A 27,503-nucleotide genomic window follows, 5' to 3' on the forward strand; every position below is an offset into this window, starting at 1 on the left:
AGATCTTCTTCCCAAAGCGGCCCCATCTCCTGAGGAGAATTTCTTACAGTGCTCACACATGTAGTCTCCCATTCATATGCAACCAGGGAGAACCCTGCTTAGCAAAGGGGACAGGGCATGCTTACCACCACAAGACCAGCTCTCCTCCCATTGAAGTGAATGAAGTGTCTCCTGAAGACTCTGGCACGAGTTTGCATTAGAATCATATGAGAAGAACTCTACAGTAGCTGACATTTGGACTAACATTGCACTAGCACATGTTGTGGTAACACAAGAATATTGCACTAGCTAGTTCTGCTAAGTTGGAAGCTTGCGGTCCAAACCAGTGTTGTGCTAGCATAATGCTGTTGCACTAGCACAAGGACATTGCACCAGGGGCGTATCTAGGGTAGGGCAGGCAGGGCACGTGCCCCGGGTGCCACTTGAAGGGGGGTGCAATTTAAAAAAATTAAAAAAAAAAATGGCCACCAAAAACAAAATGGCCACCACACATGCTCAAATGGCCTCTGTGAGGCCCTAGGCCATGCCAGTCCTCACACAGGCCATTTGAACATGCGTGGCTGCCATTTTGTTTTCAGCGCCCTTAAAAAAAAATATTTTTTTTTAAAGGCCACCACACATGCTCAAATGGTCCCTGTGAGGCCCTAGAGGCCAGCAGGGGGAGGCAGAAGATTTGCAGACACCACCACCCCAGCCTTTACGAAGCCCCCTGAAGGGGCTACAGGTAATTTTTTTAAAAAATAAATTAATATAAGTCACTGTATACATATTCAGTTTTTCACTATGTACAGAGAATCAGGGTTTGTGAATACTGAGCTGAAGCTTATGAGCTAGGTTTGTATTCATTTGTTCTTACTTTGCTTCTTGTGATAAGTGAGTTAAATGTGATGTCTTAATAATATGGCTATTAATGGTGAGTTTGTCTTTGAATCAGTGTGAAATCCTTAGTATTAAGACCCACTGGGAGTTTCTTGCTCTCTTTCTCTCATTTTAACTGTCTTTCTGAAAGACTAGAATATATTCCAAGCAGTGACACAGTTTACTCTGCATATCTTTTAATTATTTTCAGAGTATCTGGGAAAAGTTAAATTCTCCATTTATTTTAAAAACTTATGTAATAGTAATGCTACAATGCATAGTAGAGAATTAGACAGGCACTTCTGTTTAGTTTTCCAAGTACACCTCCACGTAGTATTTGGGTATTTCATGAGCCCCAGCATACTGAAAGTTGTCATTTTCCAGCATTTTTTGGCCTGGCTACGTCCACTGCTAAATAGTTTTTGAAATATTAAAAGATTAATGAGCTTGACTTGTATTTTTGAGCTGATATTATCTGTAAAGTTATCTGAAAGCTGGGTGTCAGATGTTTGGACAGGGGGCACAATTTCAGTGCTTGCCCTAGGCGCTATTTTCCCTAGATACACCTCTGCATTGCACAGAGAAAGGAAATCGGTTCCAGGCTTATTCTTGTCCTAGGGGAAGATGCTGACATATTGCACAATACATTTCACAACCAGATGCACAACATATTGCACAACCTTGCTGTGCAACTTTGTAAAAGTCCCAGATAAGGTCTTCCACTAGTGGTTGTGCACTACAACTTTGTACAGCTCCGCAAACTTCTCAAGGGTGCACAGTATTAATTGGGATGTCAGCCCTGTTCCACAATCCTTCTTGTGTAAGAGCAATACTTGCACCAAGTAGACAGAGTAGAAGGGGTTGTGCAACTTCAAGCTTCCATGCAGCTGTGCAACCTTTTTGTGGGCATGCAACCAAGCATGCTAGCACAGCATTAGTCCGGATGTCAGCCCCTGCTTTCCTCGCTTGTTGTAAAAGGTTGCCTCATCTGTAGAGTGACATAATAGGTACTTACTGATGAGGGCAACCATAGTCATAAGCTGGTGTCATGCAGCTGTTAAGAGTTTGAGTTAGAAAGTCCCTAGATCAAACTGGACCTCCACCAACTAGGCAGCTTTAAACAAGCCATTATTCTCTTGGCTTACAGCCCTTCTACAGCATCTGAAACATGGGAGTAATACTAGCCTACCTTATAGAGTGATTGTATGGGCTAAAGTATGCAAAGACTCTTAAGCACGATATAAAATATTATCAATCCAGAAAGTACATTAAGAAAGTATGTTAGAAGAACAGTAAATCAAATGAATTAGAAGAAGAAGAAGAACGGCAGTTTTGGATAAGCCCTAATGCCAATTTTCTGTTTATCTATCCTACAGAAAGTAAAGGCAGTGTTTGTGTTTTGTACTGACTACGTGGAGGGAGATAGATTGAATTGAAGGCTATTTTGAAGACCCATGGGAGGAGGAAGTGGTAAACCCCACCTGTATTCTACCAAAAGGTGACCACAGGGCTCTGTGGGTGCCAGGAGTCATAATTGACTTGACGGCACATTTTTTACCTTTATAGTTGAGTTTTACTTACACTTATTTAAAAGCCCACCAATAAGTGAACAAAGGAAATAAGGTAGAAATAAAGCTCATTAAATTCAATGCAACATTTTTGCAAGTACAACAAGATTCACATATTTGCCTTCTTAGCGGAAAAAGAGACTGTTGGACTCCATTAGGAAGAAATATGTGGGGAGTGCATGAAAGAATGCATATCCCCAATCTCCAGTGTCTTAATACTTAAGTGAAATTATCTAAATATTGAAAACATGTTCCTTCTTTCAATGGAATGGAGCTTCACTGAAGCCAGTGGAAAACGTTTTTCCTACCCACTAATTATTAAAGATCATAACAATACTTGAAATTTATGTGTGTTGAAGTAATTTGGTTATTTTACAATGCACATGAGGCACACATGCATGTTTTACAACAGCCCACGAAGGACTGTGCAAGCACCTGGCTGAGCTTGTCACAAGGAAGAAGAGGAAAGTGCTTGATGAAAATTTAGAGACCAAAACATACAGAATGGCTAGGATACGATGCAATGGTTGACAATGCCAGAGCATCCACAGAGTGTTATGCCAATGGGGCTGGTAATAGTGGTGGGGCATATATATAATGTGCCATATAAACATGGTTAAAAAAGAGAATTCAACAAGGTTACAAAATGTCAGTGATTAGCACTGCTGACAGCGACGCCAGTGCAAATGTTTAGGATCAAGGTGCCGGTCTATTGAAAATGTTTACTTCTGAAAGAATTGGATTCCAGGGTATAAACATTTCTATTGAACATGTCATCTTTGGTGGGAGTCTCTCTCAGCCAGAAAAATCTGTCAAACAAATTCACTTTCCTTGGTTTTATTAGGGTTTACAACAGACGAGAGTAAAACAGCTCTTCTTTGCTAATCTGTAACCCGGAAACTGTTGATAGTACAATACAAACTTTAACGTTATATAGCAAAAACAGACAGAAACACATTGACGGTGGAGAGAAGGATGAAAATACTGACATGCCCTGATGGTTTCAGGAGGGTTCTTCTAACATTCATTAACCTTGCACTCCAGTGACCACTGACAGCAGGACAAAAGTATTCAAATAAATAAAGGTTGTTCAACATGTTAGTTTAACTTGAGGCACTACAGGCTCTGCCCAGAGTTTTGTTGTTGATTGTACTTATGGAGCCTCAGATTAAAATGTTCCCCTGCTAACTGGGCAAAGAGGCAACTTTTAATGTGGTGATTCTCTTTATTTATCAGGGGAGAGTAACTGGCCCTATCCACCCCCAGCACAATACCTCCAGTGACTGTTGCTGGTGTCTATCTTATGTTTCTTTTTAGATTGTGAGCCCTTTGGGGACAGGGTTCCATCTTATGTATTTATTATTTCTCTGTGTAAACCGCCCTGAGCCATTTTTGGAAGGATGGTATAGAAATCAACCAACCAACCAACCAACCAACCAAATAAATAAATAAATAAATAAATAAATATTGCACATTAAAAAGAGATTAAAAAAAACTTTTATACTGCTTCTCAATGAAAAAGTTCTGGGAGCAGCTACAACATCTCTTAAGAGCTGAGTTTACAAAAGATAAAATTCACAGTTAAAACTACCAACAACAAAAAAGCACTTAAAACAGTAAGAAAACAACTTTTTAAAAACACACACATAAAACTTAAATAACTTAACCATTGTCTTTGTTTCTTCTTCTTCTTCTTCTCTATCTTTGGATCTATGATTACTAATCAACGTCAGTCAACTTATTACATATTTATTAAAGTTGTTCTCCTTGCTGCCTCCCCTCCCCCAGCATTTAGAGCACTGCCAAATGAGCTGACATGCATCATTTCTGCCGAGTTCCTCAAAAGGTACTGAATTCCTTAAAATTGAAATCAGCCCTGTGAATGTTAAAGACATAAGCAGTCAGCACTGATGACTAAAAAAGATGAATGAAGTAATGGTAATGCTGGTGAGGCTGTTTGTCTCCAATGTGCCATAAATAGTGAAGCAAAATTAAAATTTCTCAAGCAACATCAGCTATGCACACAAAAAAAGAATGTGTGATGAGAAGCAGACAGGATCAGAAGTTCAGGCAGAGGTGCTCACCGTAAATGGAACGGAATATATGTGCCCCCACCCCCCGCAATTCTGTTGTTGTTGTTCCTATTGTGTGAGATCTCCTAGCTGCAGGAAACAATGTCATGTAGTGCAGATTTCCTTAATTTCCTGCAAAATCCCTCAATGGAAGACAACATTTTTCAAGGAACATTCTTCTCTGTCTAGATATTATCTAACCCTGCTGGATCTTCCCCCAACACTCCGGCCTCCCACTACCTTTGCTAACAGCCAGATAAAGGACACCTACAATTAACAAATTAAGTGTTATAGTATATATGTTTAAAGTTCAACCCAATGACACCCCCTTCCATTTTTTAATCTTTCTTCTCTTTCTGAGGACTAACATTACTGCTAACACACTCCTCTAAGGACAATTTAAGTGCGGTGTACAAACTACATATAGTTAGGGAGTTTTGTGAAGCCCTGGGTGAGCAAACCCTTATTCCTAAGGGAGGGCAGTCATTCCCTGAACAAAATATGCCTCCAGTATTCTTCGCATTTCATCCTATTTGCATCCCATCCTTTTCCCACTTAGCTCAGGGCAGCATATATGAGGCAGCATATATGAAGATCAATGGGATCATTTATCTTCAGAACAACCTGTGATTTGGCCAGCTAACCAGTTACGTTTCAGACAGTGGTGGCCATTGAGGGCTGCAAAGGTGGGGAGGAGAGAGGTATACTTAAAATTCCTTCCCAGCCATACCACTGGCCCCTGCAAGTTGTGGGGAGCAGCAGCGCACCGCCTGGCATCTCAAGCGGTGGCTGCTCCACCTATGGCACTCACCTGGCCTCTGCACATGCACGGAGGCCATTTGTGTGGTCAGCATGGCATTGCTGACCACACAAGTGGCCACCACACATGCACAGAGACCAGGTGAGTGTTGTAGGTGGGGCAGCCACTGTTCAGGATGCCGGCTTTCAGGCATCAGTGGTATGGCTGGCAAGGAATTTTAAAGGTACCTCTCACCGCCCCCACCCCTGCACCACCCTCACTGGCTGCCACTGGTTTCAGATATGAACATAGGGAGCTACCTTGCACTGGGTCGGACATTGGCCCATCTAGGTCAATATTATCTACAGGGAAAATAATGTGGTATTATCTATAGTGAAACAGCCCTCCAGGGCACTTTACAGATTACACGCAACAACAGCAGTTGTTTACTTTGGCTTGGCAGGATCGTATTGAACCTGTAAAAAAGGGGTGTTGTGCAAAGCCACCAGTAGGGGGAGCAGTCTAGAAAGCTTGAAAGCTTGGCAAACCTCCTACAACGGGAAAATACAGCTTTTTAAATTTTGCAACGTTGTAGCACTGTAACGCAAAGATAAAACCCAAAATAAGGCATTGGAAATGTGAACAGCACTTTGCTGACAGCACAGGGACTGCGATGTAGAAACACAGGCAGTACAGAAGTACACATAACGGCCACGTCGTGACACTGTTGTGGCGTGTAATCTGGAAAGCACCCTGGGCTTCAGACTGGCTCTTTTCCAGCTCTACCTGGAGCTCCCAGGGATCCAACCTGGTACATTCTGTATGAAAGCCATGTGCTCCACCACTGAGGTATGGCTTCATGGCTAGGTGAGGAGCTGAACCAAGTCTCCCTTGTCCAACTCCCCAGCATTCTTCCTGCTATTCCATACTGGCTTTCAAAGCCATTACTGTACTCATGATGTTTTGATACATACCCCATGTCTGATTTTAAGATATTAAAATTATTCCAGATAGAACTGATTAAGGTGAAGCATGTGAATTCTCATGAACTTATCCCTGGGGACTTCAGGAACTGCAAGGAGAATCCTTTACTGAACTTTTTGTGGAACTCTTATCCAGAGGCAGGGCTCACCACATCAGATTGCTTTCTCTCCCAGAGCTCCTTTTCAGCAATGTCCTTAGACCACACTTGCTTGCCTTCTTTCCAAAAACTCACTGAAGAGACGGAATTTGAATTCATCTCAGGATGATTATGGTAAGTAGCTGTCTTGGCTGTTCCTCTTAGAATGCAGATGAAGACTAGTACTCTCTCTTCCCCTCTTTTTCTTCTGGATCCACTTAGACAAATGTCTCATCTGCCTCTTGTTATGACCAAATGCCAGTACAGTAGAAGTCATATGTGGGGTCCCCAAGGGTAAAGGATGCTATTACTCAGTCTCCACTGGAACATTCATGTTTCACAGCATGCACCTTGCTGTGACAATTCCTTTTCTGGACTTCAGTATCACAAGTCCATATGTTGTGATCATGCATCATCTTGTAGTCCTACACTCTTGCAGTCCTACACTACAACAGAGATTCCGCTCTGCACAAATGCGTAGCTCAAAATGGTGAGATGGTGAGCCCCCGAGGCGCACAGAAGGCAGCTTCTCACAATCACTCATAAGCAGGTACAAAGTAAGTAGGACTGTAAGTTCCCACAGTGCACACACTCCTCCTGGGCATGTTCTCTGAGGCCACTGTTATGCAGATTACCAACCTCTTCCCGAGATTCTACCAAGAATCTCTGCCCAAGATTTGAAGTTGGGCAGAGCATCTCAGGTGGAGGTTGGTAACTGAATGCACAGGCAGCTTCAGATAACAGCCCCAGTGAGAGCATGCATGCCGTAGGAACCTCTCATTTCCTTCTACTTACTTTGTATCTACTTACAGGTGATCATGAGAAGCTACCCAGAGAATGGATCTGAATATCCCGATTCCTTGAGAAATCCACCATGAAATGAGTGTGGATCAACAGAGCCAATCTGATTCCATTTAGTATAATAACAGAGCTTGTCTCCAAATTTTCCATTCTAGGCTAGAAGGTAAAACGTTTGCAAAATATCAGCCTCTTTATTAGTTACTGCCAACAAAATTATAGACATGGGGTAGCGTCCAGAGCTTTGGTGCAACAGTATGCCATTGGCAGCACATGCTTCTCTAAGTGGAAGAAGAGTTCTGCTCACACAAGGGGTCCTTCTGGAACTGCAACTACCATCCTGATCATGGAATGAGCTTCAACAACAGAAAGGTATATAAATCTTCCTAGCAGTAATTTGTAGTCACGATAAAAGAATGTACATGCAACATTTGCTTAAACCTGATAACACCATTTGAACTATCTGTGCACTTTACAGATTCAGGACATGCTGAGGCATTGGATTCATGCATTTTCACCCATTGTCAGGCAGGAAAGAGTGTAGTTGTGGTTTTTCTGCAAAACTGTCTAATTTCAGAACCATTTAGCCATCTGCTCCAATACAAGAAGCCCTTTATTGAGCCCCCATCTAAACGGGAAATCATCAGAGTATAAGATGATTTATTTCAGTTTCACTGCACTGTCACAGATTTTGAGCTTTAATAAAGTTTAAAATAACTATGGTTTGGGTAGCATTGTAGCTTACCTATGTGAAAACTCGCTTTTCTGCCATTTCATTCTACCTCCGTTGACAGCCATTAGAACATTCCTTTTCATCCCTTTCCTCTTCTTGCAGTTTAACCTGGTCCCTCAAGGAGTATTTTCTTTCGCAAAGATAGATTGTGGACTGCATGCAACATGAAAACTTTATGTACTTTTCCTGTTGCCATCTGCAATGTATTTCTACCCGGTATTTTCTTCTAAAAAACTTGAGGCTCAATTTCTAGTCTACCTCTTCATTTTATGGAGTCAAAATAGCAATTTTAAAAAGTGATGATAGAAATATTCAAATCACATTATTTGCTGATGTGGATGATTGCTCCAAGCATACAGCAGGTTTGCAACTATTATCACTGGATTCACGGAAATAACGAAATCATGTCAGAACTGCTCCTGTGATGTCCTCTTATCCAGGATAACTGATTGTATCTACAACCTTTCTACAGATAGCCATTTCTTGGAACATGACTCTGCTACAAACAGGAAAATCCCTCTTAGATGGGAAGTGTTATTATGGTATTGAGATATGCTTTCTAAGGACATGCAGCACAATCCTAGTTCTTTCCCCTCCCACAATGAAAGGCAGGGGGGAAACTACCTGATTTCAGGAGCCTCCCTTTGTCATGCCATAAAGTGGAGGGACCATCTCCTTATTATTCAGCCATATTTCATTCAAACACATAAGCCACAGTTTATGTAAGGCTCAAGGTAAACCTAAAACTAACACAGATGTGCACATATACCCTCCTTTTTCTTTCTTTCTTTTTTCCAGATTAGTCCAACTGTCTCCAGGGTAAGCAATTAACTTCAAAGGGACTACTGTGGAATAAGTGGTTTGAGGATTGCCATTATACATGGTTTAACAGAAACATTTGTAAAAACAAAGAGTGAACATTTCATCAAACCCATGCTCAAGATGTTTTTCAAGATAAAGGTTCCCATACTTTGTCAAAAAGAGCCTTTTGTAAACTAGTCAAATTGGAAGGCCTTGTCCCCTCCTCTTTCCCCAGGAATCAGAGAGATTTGGCCACAAGAGACAATGAATGCCATGCACTCATATGAAAGAGAGGCTAGACAGCTAATGTGATTTCTGTGAGGCTGGCCTTAATTATTCTCTGGAGCCTTCAGGATGTGTAGAACACAGCAGACTGCCTCCTGATGAAGCTAGGTCACCATTAGGGTTCCAGAATATATACTGTCTTCCAGACACAGTTCCAATGGTTTTGACCAATAACGGCCCAGCTAATGTGTTATTTTCAAGGTGCCACTTGTGCCATAAAACCATTCCCCCATAGTTAGCTCCGAAACAGCAACAACCTATAGATGCAGAGAGTTCTAGATATAACTTCCACATCATGCAGATAAGTAGACTAGATTCCACATGAACATCAGGAGTGTTGATGGTGAGGGATGCTGGCCCAGGGAGCACCAGCATGGTGTGGAACTTACAGCACAGAAGCCATATACAGGGAAGTGGTTTTCATAATGGCAACCAGACTACAAGGGTAATGATTTGGCCAAAGCCTTTGAGCCATACAGCAAACTGTCCTCTCGGTACTACTTCCTGTGTGTCATATCCGGACAATTGCTCCTTCCCATTACAGATGTGGTGGGTGGGCATAATTTGCATTGGGTCAATGAACAGACTGTATGGGTTGTTTTGTGCCATCTCTCGTGAGACTTCGCAAGAGGTGGGAAAGAGGGGTATAAAAATCCTGGCCACGTGTCTGGGCTGTTCCTTTTTGAAGCAAGTTTGGGTGCATCCACCCTCCCTCCCTTGTGGTTAGACCTGGGCTTTAGCCGGCTGCCCCTTTCCCGGGGAACATGAGGGAATTTCCCCTTTTGCTCTGATTGGCTTTGAGCAGGTGTTTTTTTCTGCTCTCATTGGGCCTATCCTGTCCAACGAGGGTGGGGCCACATTTGATGAATTGTGAGGGGCATATGGAGCTGGAGAGCAGAATCATGTGAATGGCACAGCTACACTTTATTGATCAGATTATGCAGGCCTGGGTGAAAGAAACAATGGTTCACTTGTTAGTTGAAATTAATCTTTATATAATTTGTATAAATGATACAATTAATAATTTAGAACCTGCCCCAAGGCCTGACAGGCTAGAGAGCTCACATTCTGGGGTTTCATTGACTTTAGAACCAGGTTGGCTCATCTGCACTTGATAGCAGATGGGCTAGTATGGGCAAGGTCAGCTAGATATTATTTCTATTTCTATTTCTATTTCTATTTATTTTAACAGAACAGAACAGAACTTTATTATGGTCATAGACCAATATACAAGAAATACAAACAATGCATCATGTAAATACAATTTAAAAAGAGGAGAGAAATATAAAAACTACTTATGAAATGTGTTGCTAAAGATCAGATCGAGTTTTGCAGATTATAAAACAAAACCTGGCCACTATATTATTTTTTTCATCTGGGTTAAATAATAAAAACTTCAAATAAAAATAATCAGAGTATCCTAAAAACCTAGACAGTAAGGGGGAGATCAATCTCAAGCGGGCTTCCTAAAAAAAATCACAATATAAAATTGAATGTGTACTGGTCTCCACTTGGCCAGAGCCTCAAAGGCAGAGGCAGGCAGGGAAAGGGATGCCCTTGAACCTACCCTCCAGAACGGCAGATGGAAGGGCGTCCATTTGGGCTAATGTCAATGCAAGTCTGAATTGGGGGATAATAATAGAATACAGATAGCCTGCTGGCTTGAGATTAAACAATTGCGCCCCAAGATACACGGTCTGAGAAACAGAAGCAGCTTCCTCTTGCAATCCTATATCAATGATGCGTTGTTTGATCTCCCCCTTAGCCCGGTCATTGCCCTTCTGCAGCAGAACCTCTGGAGAAAACCCATAGTAAGTTAATTTATCACTAATCAGTGAAAACCGTTTAAATTTAAAGGAATAAGTCTTAATGAGGGAAGCCAAGCCTGAGCTGGAGGACATAAATTTTAACCAAAATAGGAAAATAGTTCTCCAGACTCCAGATTCCATTCGTAGCAGGCCAACCTCTCTTCTCAGTACCACCGATAGAATACAATGAGGGACAGCTAATAAGGATCTCAGGTATTTAGTTTGCAAAACTTCTAAATTCGAGAAGTTTCGAGGTGGACCTAATTGGGCACCATAAAACAACTGAGAATACACTTTGGTGGTATTCTATTTATTTATTTATTTGATTTCTATACTGGCCTTCCAAAAATGGCTCAGGGCGGTTTACATTAAAACAACACTAAAATCAATTAACTGTTAAAATCAAAAAATATAAAAACAACATAAAACCATTATTAAAACAAACAAAACAGTTTTTTAAACCCTGGGAAACCAGGCCAAACCTTCACAGTTTAAAAACAGTTAAAAAACCCTGGAAGGCCAGGCCAAGCAGATAAGTCTTAAGGGCTCTTTGGAAGGCCAATAATGAACTCAGATTGCGGATTTCTGCCGGGATTGCATTCCACAGCCCAGGAGCAGCCACAGAGAAGGCACGCCTCTGAGTTGCCACAAGACATGTTGGTGGCTGCTGAAGACAGACCTCCTCAGATGGCCTTAACGTGCAGTGGGGATAGTGCAGAAGAAGGTGCTCTCTAAGATAACTTGGACCTAAGCCATTCAGGACTTTAAAGGTAATAACCAGCACTTTGTAATTTGCCCAAAAACATATCGGCGGCCAGTGCAGTTGTTTCAAAATGGACATAATATGGTCTCTCTGGGTTGCCCCAGAGAAGACCTCCATTCTCCCTTCCAGGTGCCTTTACCCCACTTGACGCATCTGTTATCAGTTTGCTTAATAAGTTTGGGCCAGGCATTTGTCTGTGCCCCTTTTACCCAAATGTTTGTGTGTCACCTCTTCATTGATCCCAGTGCAATAAGGCACTGAGATATATATTTGGTGATTATGCCATAGCTATGGAACTCCCTCCACCTGGAGGCTTGAAGAATTCTGACATAATTCAGAAACAGCTGGACAATGGACAACAAGGAATTATCCAAGCTAGAATACACACCATCCTCAGCAACTGCTTATGTTTACAGAGGTTAGTTGACCTCCTTTCTTGAGAATCTAAGTTTGATCTGAATCCACCTTGCTAAACATCCAAGATTACAGAAGTACTACCGGTGTCTAATGTCAGTCTAATGCCCACTCAGATGATTGAAATACTAGGGCATATAGGCCCCGATCCAGAGATCTATAAACACTGACCTGTCCAACAGAATGTTGGCAAGCCAACTTTGATAATGTCAATCCCTTGTTTTCAAAGTAGAGAGTGACACTGTATTCAGGACAGGGAACAGATTTCCTTCCATTGTCAAAAATTAACCCAGCGTTCACTACTGCACATGAAGCCTGAACACTGGGTGTGGACACTGACCACTGGATACTGCGCACACACTGTGTGTGTGTTCGTGTGTGTGTGTGTGCGCGTGTGTGTGCGTGTGTGTGTGTGCGTGTGTGTGCGTGTGTGTGCGTGCGTGCGTGTGTGCGTGTGTGTGCGTGTGTGTGTGTGTGTGTGCGTGTGTGTGCGCGTGTGTGTGTGCGTGTGTGTGCGCAGTTCCATTCCAGCTCATGCAGAATCCTGTTTCTACATGCCTCACCCCCAGTGGAACAGGGCAATAGTACCTGAAACTGACTCGGCACAGAATCTTGCAGAAAACAAACAAATATGCCAACCTGGAACAGCAATCTTTCCTGCTGTTGGATGATCCATCTCCATAACAAGCCCATTGTGCAGAACCTAAAAAGAAAAATCAAATATAATAACACAATAACCGTAACTGTTCTTCAGAAATCATCACAGTTAGTGATACAGAAAGATAGAATTAAAAAATATTGGCCACAATCCAGCTACTTCAAGTGAGGAGGGCAGGATACATTAGCTTTATGCATGGAGGAATGACAGCTGGTCAGTTCTCCTGTATTTCACAGTTGCTACTAATCCGTTCAACTATCGTATTTGCATTTAAACTATTGCAATTTAAAATATCACCTAATTGAGAGAACAAAACTGCATGTGTTGGACAAGGACTGGGAAGACCCAAGTTCAAATCCCCATTCAACCATTCACTTGTCTTTCAGTCTAACCTACCCCATGGGATTATTGTGAGGATAAACATAGTCATGTACACCATCATGGGCTCCTTCGAGGAAGAGCGTGATATACATGGAAACATAAATGTAATTAATTTTAAAATATTTAGGAAGGTAGGGGAATCACATCCAGTGAAAAGCACAAATATTGATGATTTCTGAGGCGCTTCTGTATTGCCAACCAGCCGACAAGAATTCTGCACAGTGGCCAGAGTCACATAGCCATTCTGCACATGGACAGAGTCATGAGAATTCTGCACATGGCCAGAGTCATGAGAATTCTGCACATGGCCAGAGTCACATAGGCCACATGTGCACTGTCGCTTTCCTACCACTGCCACCACTTTTCGGAACAGCTAATTTGCCCTTCCAGCTGCAGCGCCTTCTACTGGGTTCAAAGCCATTCCAGAAGGTCCCCTGGCTTTTACAGAGACTGGAGCTGCGGTGACGAGGAGGGGTTGCTCTGGATGCTAGTCATTATTTTTCTGCAATTTAATATTGAATATGATCCAGAATAGCCATGCTTTGAATCATGCTGTGAATCTTCCCACCAACACTACTTAAATAGCAAATGGCACTCCTGGGACTCCGATATTTCTTGTTTATCCAACAATCATAGCTTTTGGCAGTCTACTAGGTAAAGAAACTTGCATTACTAACCAGTAGTCTATTATCTCTATCTAAGATGAAACAGATATGTTTATCATCCCAAGTTCTGAATACGAAGGAATCTACCAGGTGCACTTTTTTGCAAGACCAATAGTTTTCTTAAAGACAACTTCAGAATGGTGTGTTATAATATTTAAAAAATTAGAGACAATTCCATTCCCCCCACCCCTATAACTCAGCATTGTCCAGGAGTATTAGTTCCACCTTGGCTTGATGATGGATGCCCACATTGCCCACATTCCCATTTCACTATGAGAGACAGAATCCCCTCCACAGTTGTTTGTACACTGGTTTATTCCATCATATAAATGATGGAATAATAATATCACATAAACCTTCATATAAACCATCATATAAACCTTCCCTTTTCCCATTTTGAAAATCATTTTTAGCATCATTCGCTTCTAGGCCTACAGAAGTAGACAAGAATCTATGTAACTCTTTGTGAGTCTCAGAAATCCGTAACACATCATCTGCATACAATGAACATGGAATAAATACTATTTAACACGTTGGGAGAGTGACATTTTCCATTCTCCACATAAGACTTCAAACCATTTCAAAATACATTCAACTTCATTAGGTTCCTGATTTCTTTGCAAAATTATCGTATAATGCACCTGCCAAACCAAAAGAACTCTAGGGGAAGCATAACAAAGAAATCAAAAGCATCATCTATTTTTGCATCTTCAGATTCATCTTAGCTGTTGTAAATTGCTTCTCTTATATAATTTGCTAAAATATTTCTCAATTCTGTGCACTATTTTCCCTTGTCTGATTCCAGATGAACTGGCAAGACTACTGTACTTCTCTTCTTCCTAGTTTACTATAAAGTCTACCAGTCTGCATTACATGCTTCCTTTTATCTGTCAAAAATGTTTTCAGTTCAAGTTTACTTTTCTAGTTGCTTCTTCAAGAGTGGTGTCAGGAAACCACTTTCCTATACTCTGGTTCCACAGTGCCTTAGTAACATTTAGAGCAACAAGAGGGATGCACTCTCTCTCTCTCTCATATGTTTCTATATCTATATCATCTATATGCAGAAAGCAGGGGTGTAGCGGATGGGTTCAAAGAATCTGGGACACCCAGGTCCACCCCTCCCTATTTTCTTCATTATCTCCTTCACTCTGAGGGGCAAACACAGGCCTCCTCTTCCCTGGCTATGCCCCTGGCAGAAAGAAAATAAAAATAGCTGTGTAGAAAAAGATGGTATCCTTTATCACTCATATGTTTGAAGACATATGGGGCCAGTTCAGATGACATACAAAACTGGAAGTCTGCTAACCTCCAGTTTTGCTACCCAAACATCTGAACCCAGGGCACTGCAGTTAAGATAGAAAATGAGCACGCTGTTTCCCTCGCCCTAACTGCAATTGTTACATTCGGTTTGTAGTAAATTATGCTGCCGATAACTGCGTTTCAGTAGTCCATCCAATCCAGGGATTGAAGTTAGGCTTTCCTTAAACCAGGGTTGAGGAAGGAAGCTCCTCCCTCGCTCTGGCTCCTATTGGCTGAAGGGCTCTTCTTCAAGACAGAAGGAAGGCTGCATAGCCAGCTCTTCCACCTCTCTGCAGACCTACTGTAGTCAGCAAGACTGCAGTAGGTCTGAACTCAGACAGGAGAGTGGGGGAAGCGGAATTGTGGGTCTACTGGACCCACGGTTCCATATGTCATCTGAACCGGCCCACTCTTTCTCAGGAGAAAGTCAGTTGATCCTTCATTAACCCTCAATATTTTTTGATGAATTTGTCCCTACGTAAGGGTAGTAAACCTGCTTACTTTAAAAATGACTGAAACATTCTAACATTTGGAAGCTCTGATCATGTACGACACTCTGATCATTTTATTAGTTCCCATACTCTCACTGCCCAGCCAATGGTGTTGGGATACCAGATGGAAGACGGAACAATGTGATTAGGGTTTCACACAACCACTGCTTCTGAATAGTGTCAGGATTGCCTTTGAGTCCTCAAATACCCTGAAGCCATGCATTATGGAGATAGCTGCACATCATGTGGGCCATTATGATTAATCACAGATTATGATGATCATCAGTGACCCACCGGAATCCCTCCAGCTGTCCTAATTGTGTTACACATCCTCATCTTGCAGTCTAGGATATCAAATAAAATGGTTTCAGCCAGAGTTAGGATGGGTTAGATTGGAGTCAAGCTGCTCCTCAGCTAGGATTTCCAAAGCAACTCCATTGCTGTCTCATCCATGAGACCTAGGTATTGCTCAGATTAATTCTGAGCTTTAAGTAGGCTGGTGGAAACTGAGTTCCCTTCCTTTTCTAATAGAGAGAATGAGTAACTATGCAAGTACATATCAATCTTGTAGAAGCTTTGCCATTTATTTGTGACTATTCCCATGTGACAGTATTTAGTGTAATCTTTGTGTCTGGAGTTTTTCACCCAATCAAGTGGTCAACAATTAATGTATGGCTAATAGTACTTTGCCTGATATTATCTACAACCTACTTCATGCAATATTTATTTCATTGTGCCATGTATTATATTTAAGTAAAGCACAAAGGAAATTTAATACATTTCACCATGCATGTTATCAACCGTGCCATCATTTCCTCTTGGCTTGTGCTGAAAACACCCACAAGGATATATTACTCTAACTTAAGTGAAACTGAGAGAAAATGACTAGGGAAAAACAATGTCAAGGGCTAATTTTACTGTTTTCCTGGACAGAGTTAATGATTATATGTTTAAAAGCTTGCTCTATTTGCTCTTAAGAATATGGAAGCCTCACAGGTCTGTGAACTTTCACATACAAGTAATATATATTTTAGCCCTTGTTCCCCCATTCTCTCACGTTTAAAGAACTAATGCAGAGAGCCCATTCTCACAATTGAGAGGGCTTGAGGGAGGGTGGTGGGGAAGGCAGCAGAAGCTCGCCTTCCCCACAGATGAGCAATATAGAATTGCTAGGCTCACGGATCGTGCTGGGTGTACGAAACGGCTGCCACAGGCAGCGTGGAGGTGCGGGATTTGGGATGCATCATCCCGGCCCCTGGAAATCCCACACCACGAGTGTGCAGTGCATTGTGGATATCCCCCCCCAATGACGGGTGGGTGCCTGTCAGTGTTTCAGCACCGACTGAAAGCAACCAGTGCTGACAGACAATCAATTCAACGGAGTTAAGAGAGCACTTGCTCCCTTGACCTCCTTTAAGAGCCCAGCTTCTTAACCAGGTGTACTGCCAAGGCGCCACCCGAGCCACTTGGCTCCTGCCAATTCCCACGGGCAGCCAAGCCCGGGCTTCGCTGCCCTAGCTGCTCATGAGAACAGCCTCCGAGTGTTGATATTCATGGTTAACATACATTTGGTAATAGTCCTCCTTCACCTGTGTACTGAGCTATCAAGATATTGGCAAATATGCTGCCAATATGGCAGACATCCAGACGAACACTGTGCTTTTGCAAATGTGTTAAACCAGCGCAAGGATGTTGCATCAATCCAGAGCTTGGCCGTCCAGACTAGCACTGAGCTAGCCTTCCTGTCCTACTTTGCTGCCAATTTATTATCATTTTTAACTGTAAGTTGTTTTATTGAGATTATTGTTGCCAGCTGCTCCAAACATCATTGTGCTGGAGGAGCAGAATATAAATATTTTAAAGGGACAAACAAGGTGTGCAACCAGTGGTGTGCCTCCTGCAGTGAAAGGTCCACGTTCTGTTCGGCTGTCCTGGATGCACTTGCACAAACTGACGGAGAGCGCAAAGGACTGAGCAACTCTGAGCATCTGTATGGCTAGATGGCCTACTTGTGTGTGTGCAGCTTTGTTGTGGCACTAGTGCAGCGTTAGTCTGGATGTCATCCAGAGGCTGACATTACAGAGACATAAAGCTTTGTAAGGCAGCCCCATTCCTGATCAGAAGCAGCGGTTGTGCAAGCAGCACTCCCACTGTTTTTGGCATTCACTGCAATAGCGATGCAATATCAACCAAATAATAATCATAACATTCATATTATGAATTAATGCAAAACAAGAAAAAACACAAGCAGGAAGTTATACTTTAAAATATAGTTTAAGAAAAGGAACACCAAACTAGGCTCATTTGTCAAACACAGTGTGACATCCAGAGCAACTAATCTGGATTAGTGTATCAATACTTATGCAAATATAAGAACAAACCACATGGTATAAGCACTTTCAATGTATTATTTAGCTGCTAGTATATTTCTGTCTATCTATCTATCTATCTATCTATCTATCTATCTATCTATCTATCTATCTATCAGATTTGTACACTGCCCCAAACCTTTGTCTCTGGGCGGTTAACAATAACATAAAACAAGTTCAAACATACACAAAACTTAAAACAATTTAAACAATTTAAAAATCAAAAACAAATTAGAACCTAAAAATGGAAAAAGCTGAAAAAGCTTGGGTGAAGAGGTGGGTTTTCAAATGCTTTTTTAAAATTGCCAGAGATGTGGAGGATCGTATTTCAGTAGGGAGCGCATTCCAGAATCTCAAGGCAGCAACCAAGAAGGCCCGTCGCTATGTGGCCACCAGCTGAGCTGGCGGCAACTGGAGATGGACCACTCCAGATGACCTCAATGGGCGGTGGGGCTCATAATGAAGAAGACATTCTCTTAAATACCCAGGGCCCAAGCCATTTAGGACTTTGGGATATTCCATTTCTACCTATCTAAAATCCATATCAAAACATTCCATCACATTCTAATATGACCAAAACACAAATGCAGCCCAGGATGGGGCTATTGCAGCCTGGATTTTCTATCACAGGGGTCATCAGGGGCAGGGGTAAGAGCAGGCTTAGACTCCCCGACACTGAGTGGTGTGGTGTTCCCAAGCACGGCTCTTTAATTTCTGCCATATACGTGGATGATTGTCATTCACTCACAAGGGGAAATGTAAAGTGGAAACACAGTGCTCTCCGTCTCTGACACTGGAAGGCTGGACCTGGCCATCACAGATATGGATCCTGAAGGAAAGAGTGATTGTGCAATGTGGTTTAGTGTGCAGATCCAACAGAGCTGCATGCAAACCTCAGAGGTCTTTGCAAGTTTTTTCTCTATACAATACCCTGCCCCGCCGTAGCAACAGATATTTTGCTGCTATGGAGATAAACTTTTGCTGTTCATTCAAAACATGCACATCAAATGATGAAGATAAGTAGGTAGCTTAACAGTTCCCCAGATGTTGAAAAATGAGCAGATGAGACCTCATACCACAAAAAGAGTCACTAATGCGATGTCAAAGAGACAAAAATAGTGGCGCTCTCTCATTCCCCTTCTGGGTGCTTGTTGGCTTCTCATCAATGAGTCCATTGATGAGGTTTGTCAAAGCATCTTCACAACATGTGCTCCTCTTTATAAGTCATCATTTCCCACATACTTCCATGTCTCTACATACAAGAATAATTGTAATAATATGTGACTCAAACACCAACCTTTTCTAATACGGAGTAGTCCTACGTTGTAGGATTCCACTATAGTCGCTCTTCTGTTGAACAAATCATATTCAACTTTTTGTACACATGTTTGCTATAAAACTGCACATTTGTAAAAGAAATAACAATATTAATAGTGAGGAAGTCTTGAGCCCTCATCAGCACACTGCCTAACATAAGAGCAAGTAAAAGACACAACAACAATAGCACGGCACATCTATATTCATATTACACTTGATTTTTGACAGCCCAGAGGCCTCACCTGTTTCTCCATGAAAAAAGTATATAATCAGTAAGTATATATTTTCCAACACTGCAATGTATCCCCAAGAGCATGTTCTTAAGTACACCATCCATCTTTCATCTGCCAAGTAAATGCTGTAGTTTATTTATACATCATTTATATTTATGCTGGAGCCAGTGTGTCAGCTTTAAGGTGCCCATTATGCTTGACCATGCCTGAAATAGATGACGTGCATGAACCAATCACAATGCCCAAGCCTAAAAATATACAGGGAAGGATCAAATGAGAGGCAGGCTGAGCTTCTGTGTACACTTTGAAGCTTCTGGGGTCCTCTTCTCACTAAAGGCGCTCACATCCCTGAAAAGTCATCCTGGAAGGTCTGGAGACCCTTTGAAGCAGCCTCCTAAGCTGTGTAAAAGAAAAAAAAACAGAGAATCCCAGTGCCCAAGTGGAAATACTTGGGCCTGTTCACAGGGCTTAAAAAAAAAAAAAAAATCCTCACCACTTCCCACACTTACTAGCTTTTCCCTTCTGTAGCTACTGTGCAAATATTCAGATCAACCTAGTTCTGCCAGGAGACAATGGCTTACATGATGATGTGCAGCCCTCTAGTGATGCATCATGGAGGACCGCAGGTCCACAAGAAGACTTCAGTGTAGTTCCATTAACAGTGTCCTTGCACTGAAGGCATCTTTGTGCAGTAGTCCAAATATGTGTTTGTGGCAGAGAGAGCGATTTCCACATCTCTCCCTTCAATTCCAATATAAATCTGTTCCTGAGGGTCGCACAGCTCACAGGAACATATTTATACCAATGGAAAGGGCTTTTGGAGGGAGGGTAGAGACACAAAAATTGCTGCCACCACATGTCTGGAAAGAAGATTTCAGTGTAGGGATGCTGATGGCTTCTTGCAGACCCACAGCCCTCCTCCCACTGCCAGAGGCTATGCATTATGTAAGTTGCAGTAAAGCAAATATATCAGTCGTGCACCTTTGTGTACTCTGCTGTCACTCATCCTGGCAGCCATGGAATTATAGTTACATGGAGTTCTAATTCTGTTTTTATCTTCATTTGCAATATAAACTTCTAATTCTCTGGACTTTGATTAACTAGCTATTATAAACAGTTACTCTAAGCTCTAATATAACAAAAAAGGTGCACAATTAAAAAGAACAGTCAACCATTTATGAATATAAATAAAGGGTTGTGTCTGATACCCTTTGGGATCTTTGAAAATGTCAGTTAAAAGAGTTGTAGCTTTTAAAGCTGTTAATTTTATAAGCATTCAAAACATATTATGTACTCAGGTTATAATTTTAGAAAAGAAACATTGAGCTTTTCTTTTAGAAAAGAAACATTGAGAAATATTTAGAAGTAGGACTTTTTATACTAACTAGATATTCTAGAGGTTCAAAAATATACCTGGGCATATTAAACATAAACTATCTTCACACTTCTCCAGTTTTGTTTTGTTTTACAAGGCATTTATACCACTTTTCCCCCATAGAACTCAAAGTAGTCTACAAGGAGCCCATTAAAAACAATCTAGTGACTTAAAAAAACAAAATAAAACCGTACATCAAGCCCAATCAAAACAATAACAGAGCAGCAGAGCAAAACACAGTAGCTATACAAAATAACTAACATCCAGAGAATCACCCAGGACCAAAGGCTTTTCTAAAGAGCCAGATTTTCACCATATGACTAAAGGTGTTCAGTGTGAGAATTTTTCTGACTTTCATGGGCAAGCCGTTCCAAAGAATTGACATCACCACTGCGAAAATGCTGCTTCTTGTGCATGCCCACATTCAAGCAGTCTGAACACCCAAAGTGAAGCCTCAGATGATGAACAAAGTATATGGTGGGTACACATGGGAGTAGGCAGTCCTTTCAGTACCAAGTCCTAAGCCACTTACAACTTAAAGTTCAAAAACTTTGAATTGGGCCTGAAGCAAAGAGTAAATTAAAACAGTAGTAGAGGGTAGACTTTGAAGAAGCAAGAAAGAAAAAACATTGACGCTTTTGAACTTTGGTGCTGGAGAAGAATTTTGAGGATACCATGGACAGCCAGGGAAACAAACAAATGGATAATAGAACAAATCAATCCAGAATTTTCACTCAAGGCACAAATGACCAGGCTCAAACTCGCACAGTATATTATTGGAGCTCGGGGGAGCGATGTGTGGTGGCATGTCCCGGGACCCCGACCCCCGGAGCTGCCGGGAGCGCAGCCAGGCATCTGGGTGGGCCATCCACCCACCCAGGGAAGAGAGCTTGGTCGTCTGCAGGGAGGGTGAGTTAAACCCTCTGGATACTTCTGACACATCATGCGAAAACCCAGCTCCCTTGAGAAGTCCATAATGCTGGGGAAAGTTGAAGGAAAGAGAAGAAGACGATGACCAGCAGCAAGGTGGTTACAACAGCAATAAATGCACTACTGAGAGACCTTAAAGGTCGGAGACAGATCATCCAGGAGAGAATCTATCTATGTGGTCACTAAGAGTCGACACTGACTTGACGGCACTTAATCAATCAGATTAAGTGCACTCACACAGTATATTATTGCACTCACACAGTATATTATTGGAGCTCGCACTCACTATATTATTTAGTATTAGTATATTATTGCACTCACACAGTATATTATTGGAGCTCGGGGAAGCGATGTGTGGTGGCATGTCCCGGGACCCCGACCCCCGGAGCTGCCAGGAGCGCAGCCAGTCATCTGGGCGGGCCATCCACCCGCCCAGGGAAGGGAGCTTGGTCGTCTGCGGGGAGGGTGAGTTAAACCCGCTCTCCGCACAGACCTACACAGAGGTAGGCCTACAATGATCGTGAGAAGAGTTCCAATGTATTGCTGAACACCTTCCCAATGCATTTTAATTACCATCAAGGGGGGAAATTATAGTTTTTAAGAGTGAAGCCCTGGATTTTGAAAATCAAATTAAAAATCTTTAGGCATTCACACACATTCACATATACATTTTGGCAAAACTTTCAATTATTTCCTAGAACAAAGTTCATGGAATCTGGATCAAGCCGTTCTTGGAAAATCAACTACTTTTTAAAAAGTTTATACTCACTGAATTTTGCTCTCCACCTTTGAGAAGCGTGCTGAAATTCCACTGAAGTAAAACTATTATCTGAGATGTGGGGAAGGCATTTTCCCATTCTCTTTAGAATTAAACAGCTATGGAGTTTTGGATATCCCCCATAACCCCACTTGCAAAACCAGAAATACATCAAATCTTGCCTTCCTGGATTGTCTGGAAGAGGATTAGAATTTGGTTACATCGCACTTAGGTAAGAGTTTTTTATATGATGATTAATATTTATACACTCATAGCAGGGTAGATACATCATAAAAGGCAGCTAGGGTACGCCACCTGCCCAACGGACAATTTAATAATACAGAACTAAGCAGTTAAGTTTTCAAGCTATTTAAGTCCCTACAGTTGGTAAACATGTGATCTTGAACATCCGACATATAATCTATCTGCTTTATTATCTCCCATATGGGGACCACTGCATCAGAACATAAATAATGTATCTATATCTGTGTCTCACAGCATGACATATTTTACATTTGAAAGCTCATATATTTTTATTAAACTGTCTAGAACAATTTTTCTCACTTGTGTTCCACTCCATGTTCCCTCTAGAAGATATAAAAAATAGTGAACAAATACTAAGTTAAACTGCTACATATGACTTGTTCTCCTTTTCTTCCTCCAAATATACTTCTTTCCTCATTGCCTTCTTTTTGTGTATATCTACATCGCACATTAAACTGGTTCATCATTGATGCCACATTCAGGGCTGCTCCCAAAGAAACCTGGGAATTGTTATTTAATGAGGGTGTTGAAAGTTCTGAGGAAACGATTCAAATCCTTTTCCACAGAACTACAGTTTCCAAGCCATGCCAATTAAACAGACTGGCTCAGATTTGTAGTACAGACACCCTCATTGCCTCAGTAAAAGACATAAAGCATTTGAATGAAGACATGGTATGACTTTTGAGAACTGTTGTAAGTTGACCAGCAGCACACTATTGTAAATAAGTAAGTAAATCCAAGAGCAGTCAGAGTGAATCATTTAGCTACAAGCCTAATTTCACGACTTACATCTCAGACATACAGTCAGGAAGTCAAGAGCAGTTGTAAGCCTTGCCCCTTTCCTTGTGCATGAGGTTGGCTCTGTGCCTAACAAAAAAAACTGGCACATGTAGAGAGCAGTAGACCACCTAGTGAGTTCATGGCAGAGGGAAGATCTGAACGCATGACTTCCTGAGCTGCAGCTTAGTGTCTTAGCCACTACACTGCACCAGCCTTCATGATACGAGCAAAGTAGTGCATGTACATGCTTATATCATGAAAGCTGGCATAGCCTAGAGACTGAACTATGAATCACCAAGTCCTGGTACAAATCCCGCCTCTGCCACTAGATAGCATGGCCTTAGGCAACCCATTCTTTCTCAGCTTCAGCTCCCCATCTACAATATAGGAATGATTGACTGACTGACTGATTGATTGATTATTTATTTAGTTATTTATTTGAAACATTTGATATACTGCCCACTCCGAAGACTCTGGGCGGTGTACAAAAACATGCAAAAGAAGACAGCATTAAAATTACATTCTAAATAAAACTAAAGTAACTAACAGCGGGGGGCGGGATAGATAAACTACAGGGTCAAAGCCTGGCGAAAAAGAAAAGTCTTCAATAAAGATTTAAAAATCGACAAAGAAGGAGAATGATGATAAATAATAATAAAATACTAATAATATTAATAAAACATTTCACCAGCTGCTGTAAGGATTACAACATGGAGAGGCTCTATACACAATCAGTGTGTAGAGGCTCATGGGGTTATCCAGGGAGAGCGGGCTTAGCCCGCTCTCCTCGTTCACGGGCAGTCTGCTTAGCCCGTTCTCCCAGCACACAAGCTTCAGTCTGGCACTCCCACACTCGGCCGTGGTTCCCTCGGGAGCTCCAGGGGTTGGGGGAAGGAAAGCACCACTGTGCGGTGCCCCAGCCCCCAGAGCCCCAGGAAAGCCCCGTGTGAGTGTGTGGTTCCTTCCTGGGGTCCTCCATCCCCTCTCCCCCCCACCCCGACACATGATCAAGCAAATAAGGTTAACAGAGTGTTCGCGCTGTTAATCTTATTTAAGGGGAGGGGTTTTTAGGTGGGCTAGCCACCGTGGAACCACTGGGCTCTCCCACAAGGCCTGTGGTTCTCATGATGGGGGGAAACTGGGCTGGGCTCCCTTAGCCTGATTTCCCCCCATCATGAAAATAGCCTCAATGTACGTGACATGCATATCTCTTAAGGCAGGCATTTTCAAATTTGGGTCTCCAGATGTTATTGGACTACAGCTCTCATCAACCAACGACAAGCTGGGTGGGATGTCGTCCAATAACATCTAGGGATCAAAGTTTAAGAACCCCTGTCTTAAGGCATCTCAAGCAGCAAAGCTACTTATTTTTGTTGAAGAACTCCCATCATTAATTTATTTTAATAATTTGTGGTTGGGGATGATGGGAGTTGTAGTTCAACAGCAGCTGGAGAGCCAAGGTTGTCTACTCCTGGATCATAGGTTTCAGAGAGGGATCTTAAGAGTCCGTCCTAATTAGCACATTCACTCCTCCAGAGTTGTAGTGATGAAAAGCTTCACAAATGTCATACCAGCCAACTTGTCCCTATTTTTTCCATTCAGGTGAATTGGCAAATAGGGACATATTGCTATGAAATGTGAATCTTACAAACTGTTGCAAAATGCAGCATATTGGAACATGTTTGTGTGCAGGGCGAATCTCCATAACAGGCACTTAATGAGGCCATTCTCACAACCAGCAAAAATCAGGCTCCTGAAAGGAGCAGCTTTACTAATATGTAGAGTTTCAATAATTTTCAATGGGATTTGAATCACAGAGGTTGTTTTCATGAGCATCCAGGCCTGAGCTTCGCTGCCTGTGAGAATCTCCAGGATCCATGCAGATCCCAGCAGTGCCATGGAGTCAAACCCAGCACCAAAGCCCGGCTCTTAGCCTGGGTTTACAAAGAGAGCACACCATTAACCCCAGCTCCGGGATCATGTGTCAGCTTGGGCTACTCACAACTTGCGCTGACACAGAAATGAGTGCCTAGAGTGCTAGTCTCCCGGGGGGAATCCCCCAATGCATTGCGCTCAGTGTGCATTGCATTCATGTGGGATGGCCCCGGCCTCTGGAATGCAGCACTGTTTGCCGCCGTGGTGATTGTGTGTGTGGTGGCCTGACGCGGCTGGGGACAATCTGTCTGCAGGGATGGTTGGCTTAACGCTAGCTTACCCCCGATTGTCTGCCCGTGTGAAAAGCCCCATAGTCTTCAGTCTCAGTTCCATGGTTATTACTGGACCTCAGCAAAGTCTAGCTATGGAAGAAAAGACTGTTTTACATTTCTACACCGAGAGTATGATTTTTCACAGCGTAAATGAATTGAGCATATGCTCTTGACCTATTTGTGCTATTTACAAAAATCAATATACCATGAAATAAGGCAAATATGTCAACAAGGATTCATATGCCAAGGAAGTCCTACAAAACTATTCCAGAAGAGAGGGAGACAACATTAAAAACAATCACTATCTACTTTTTGATAAATTGTTTCAAAAAAAGAAGCAATCATATCTTCATGTTGGGGTTTCCCCCCCAAGAGATTATCAAACTTTTTCATTTACATTTTTATACTCCTTTCTAATATACAAATAATACGAAACTATGCATTTTTGAAACTATGCAAACTATGGTCAAACATTTACCATTCGTATCCACTAATCACCAGATACAGTTTCTTTATACAATGAAATGGTGCTTTTCTTGTGTTTTCAACAGGCGTTATGAGCCATCTTATCCCACCCCCCGTCTTAAGAAAGAAAGGGCACAGAATACAAGCTTAGAAAATCCATGCTCTCTTAAAGCAACTTTTTAAAAGGCCATCAGGGTAAAACAAACTGGCTTCGAACTTTTACCCCAAGCTGTAAGCATGTCGAAGATGTTTTCCAAAGTCGGAAAAATGTGCAGTGGATATTTTTCATTTTCAGGTACAACTGGAACACCTGTTCACAACTTAGCACGAAAAGACAACATCCTATACCAGGGGTAGGTAACCCTGGGGATTATGGGAGTCGTCATTCAGCAACAGCTGGGGAGCCAAGGTTGCCTACCCCTGTTCTGTACAATTCATGTAAAATTATAGGGATGCCTGTAAGTCAGCCAGAGTGTTTGTGTGTATAATTTCTTTTCTATTTTCATTATATGTCTGGCTAACTCACAGGCATAGGTGAGATTGTAGTTTACGAATATTTAATATCTGTCAGTACCCAGGTAGACAGGAAATCTTTAGTTTGATGCATGAGGGTATAACTAAGAGAAGTAGGATACACTAGAGTAGGAAAATATGGAATATCAATAAGGCCATTCCTTTGGCCATGATATAGTAAGCTTAATAGATTAGTCTCCTGTGGGAAGATTTCTAAACGTTATTGAGTGGAGTATTTAGATACAGATAGAGACAGAATTCTCACACAATGACATAAATATTTTAACTTGGTTCAGTTACAAGTTATTTTTCATATCCAAGTTTATTTATTCATTTATTATTTATTTAAAATATTTATACCCCACCCCTCCAGTGCAATACTGCTAGGGACGGCTTACAACTATAACATAGACACAGATACAAGTAATAAAATTATTATTTTTTAAAAGAAAAGTCAGATTAAAAACAATTATTAGGTTCAAATTAAAACTGAAAATTATAAAAAGCTAAAGAACCTACCAGATATGACAAAATAATGATATTAAAAAGCCTCCTTTAAAAGGTGTGTTTTAAGATGTTTTATAAAAACACTGAGGGAGGGAGCATGGCGAAGCTCTTCAGGGAGGGCTTTTCAAAGCCGAGGTGCCACAACCGAAAAGGCTTTGTCTCTAGTCCCTGCCAACTGGATCTCTGTTAGTGGTGGGGTCATGAGCAGGGCCTGAGATGATGATCGGAGGGCCCTGGCAGATTCATATGGGCGAATGCAGTCCGACAGGTACCCCGGTCCCAAGCCGTGTAGGGCTTTAAAGGTCAATACCAGCACCTTGAATCTAGCACAGA

At 41.8% G+C, this 27,503-nt stretch overlaps 1 protein-coding gene across 4 annotated transcripts in view; it reads right to left on the reverse strand.

Annotated features, from left to right (window-relative positions):
* Positions 1-27,503, reverse strand: part of SUGCT (succinyl-CoA:glutarate-CoA transferase) — a 475,994-nt gene that overhangs the window by 50,229 nt on the left and 398,262 nt on the right. For 3 of the 4 annotated variants that reach the window (XM_053264039.1, XM_053264038.1, XM_053264045.1), the window contains exon 13: positions 12,599-12,662. The exons of the other annotated variant lie outside the window; for it this stretch is intronic. In XM_053264039.1, the coding sequence (XP_053120014.1) occupies positions 12,599-12,662 (64 nt within the window). The remainder of the gene's footprint in view (positions 1-12,598; positions 12,663-27,503) is intronic. 4 annotated transcript variants of the gene reach the window in all.

This window comes from Hemicordylus capensis, chromosome 6 (assembly GCF_027244095.1).
Source record: "Hemicordylus capensis ecotype Gifberg chromosome 6, rHemCap1.1.pri, whole genome shotgun sequence".
Classification (NCBI taxonomy): Eukaryota; Metazoa; Chordata; class Lepidosauria; order Squamata; family Cordylidae; genus Hemicordylus; species Hemicordylus capensis.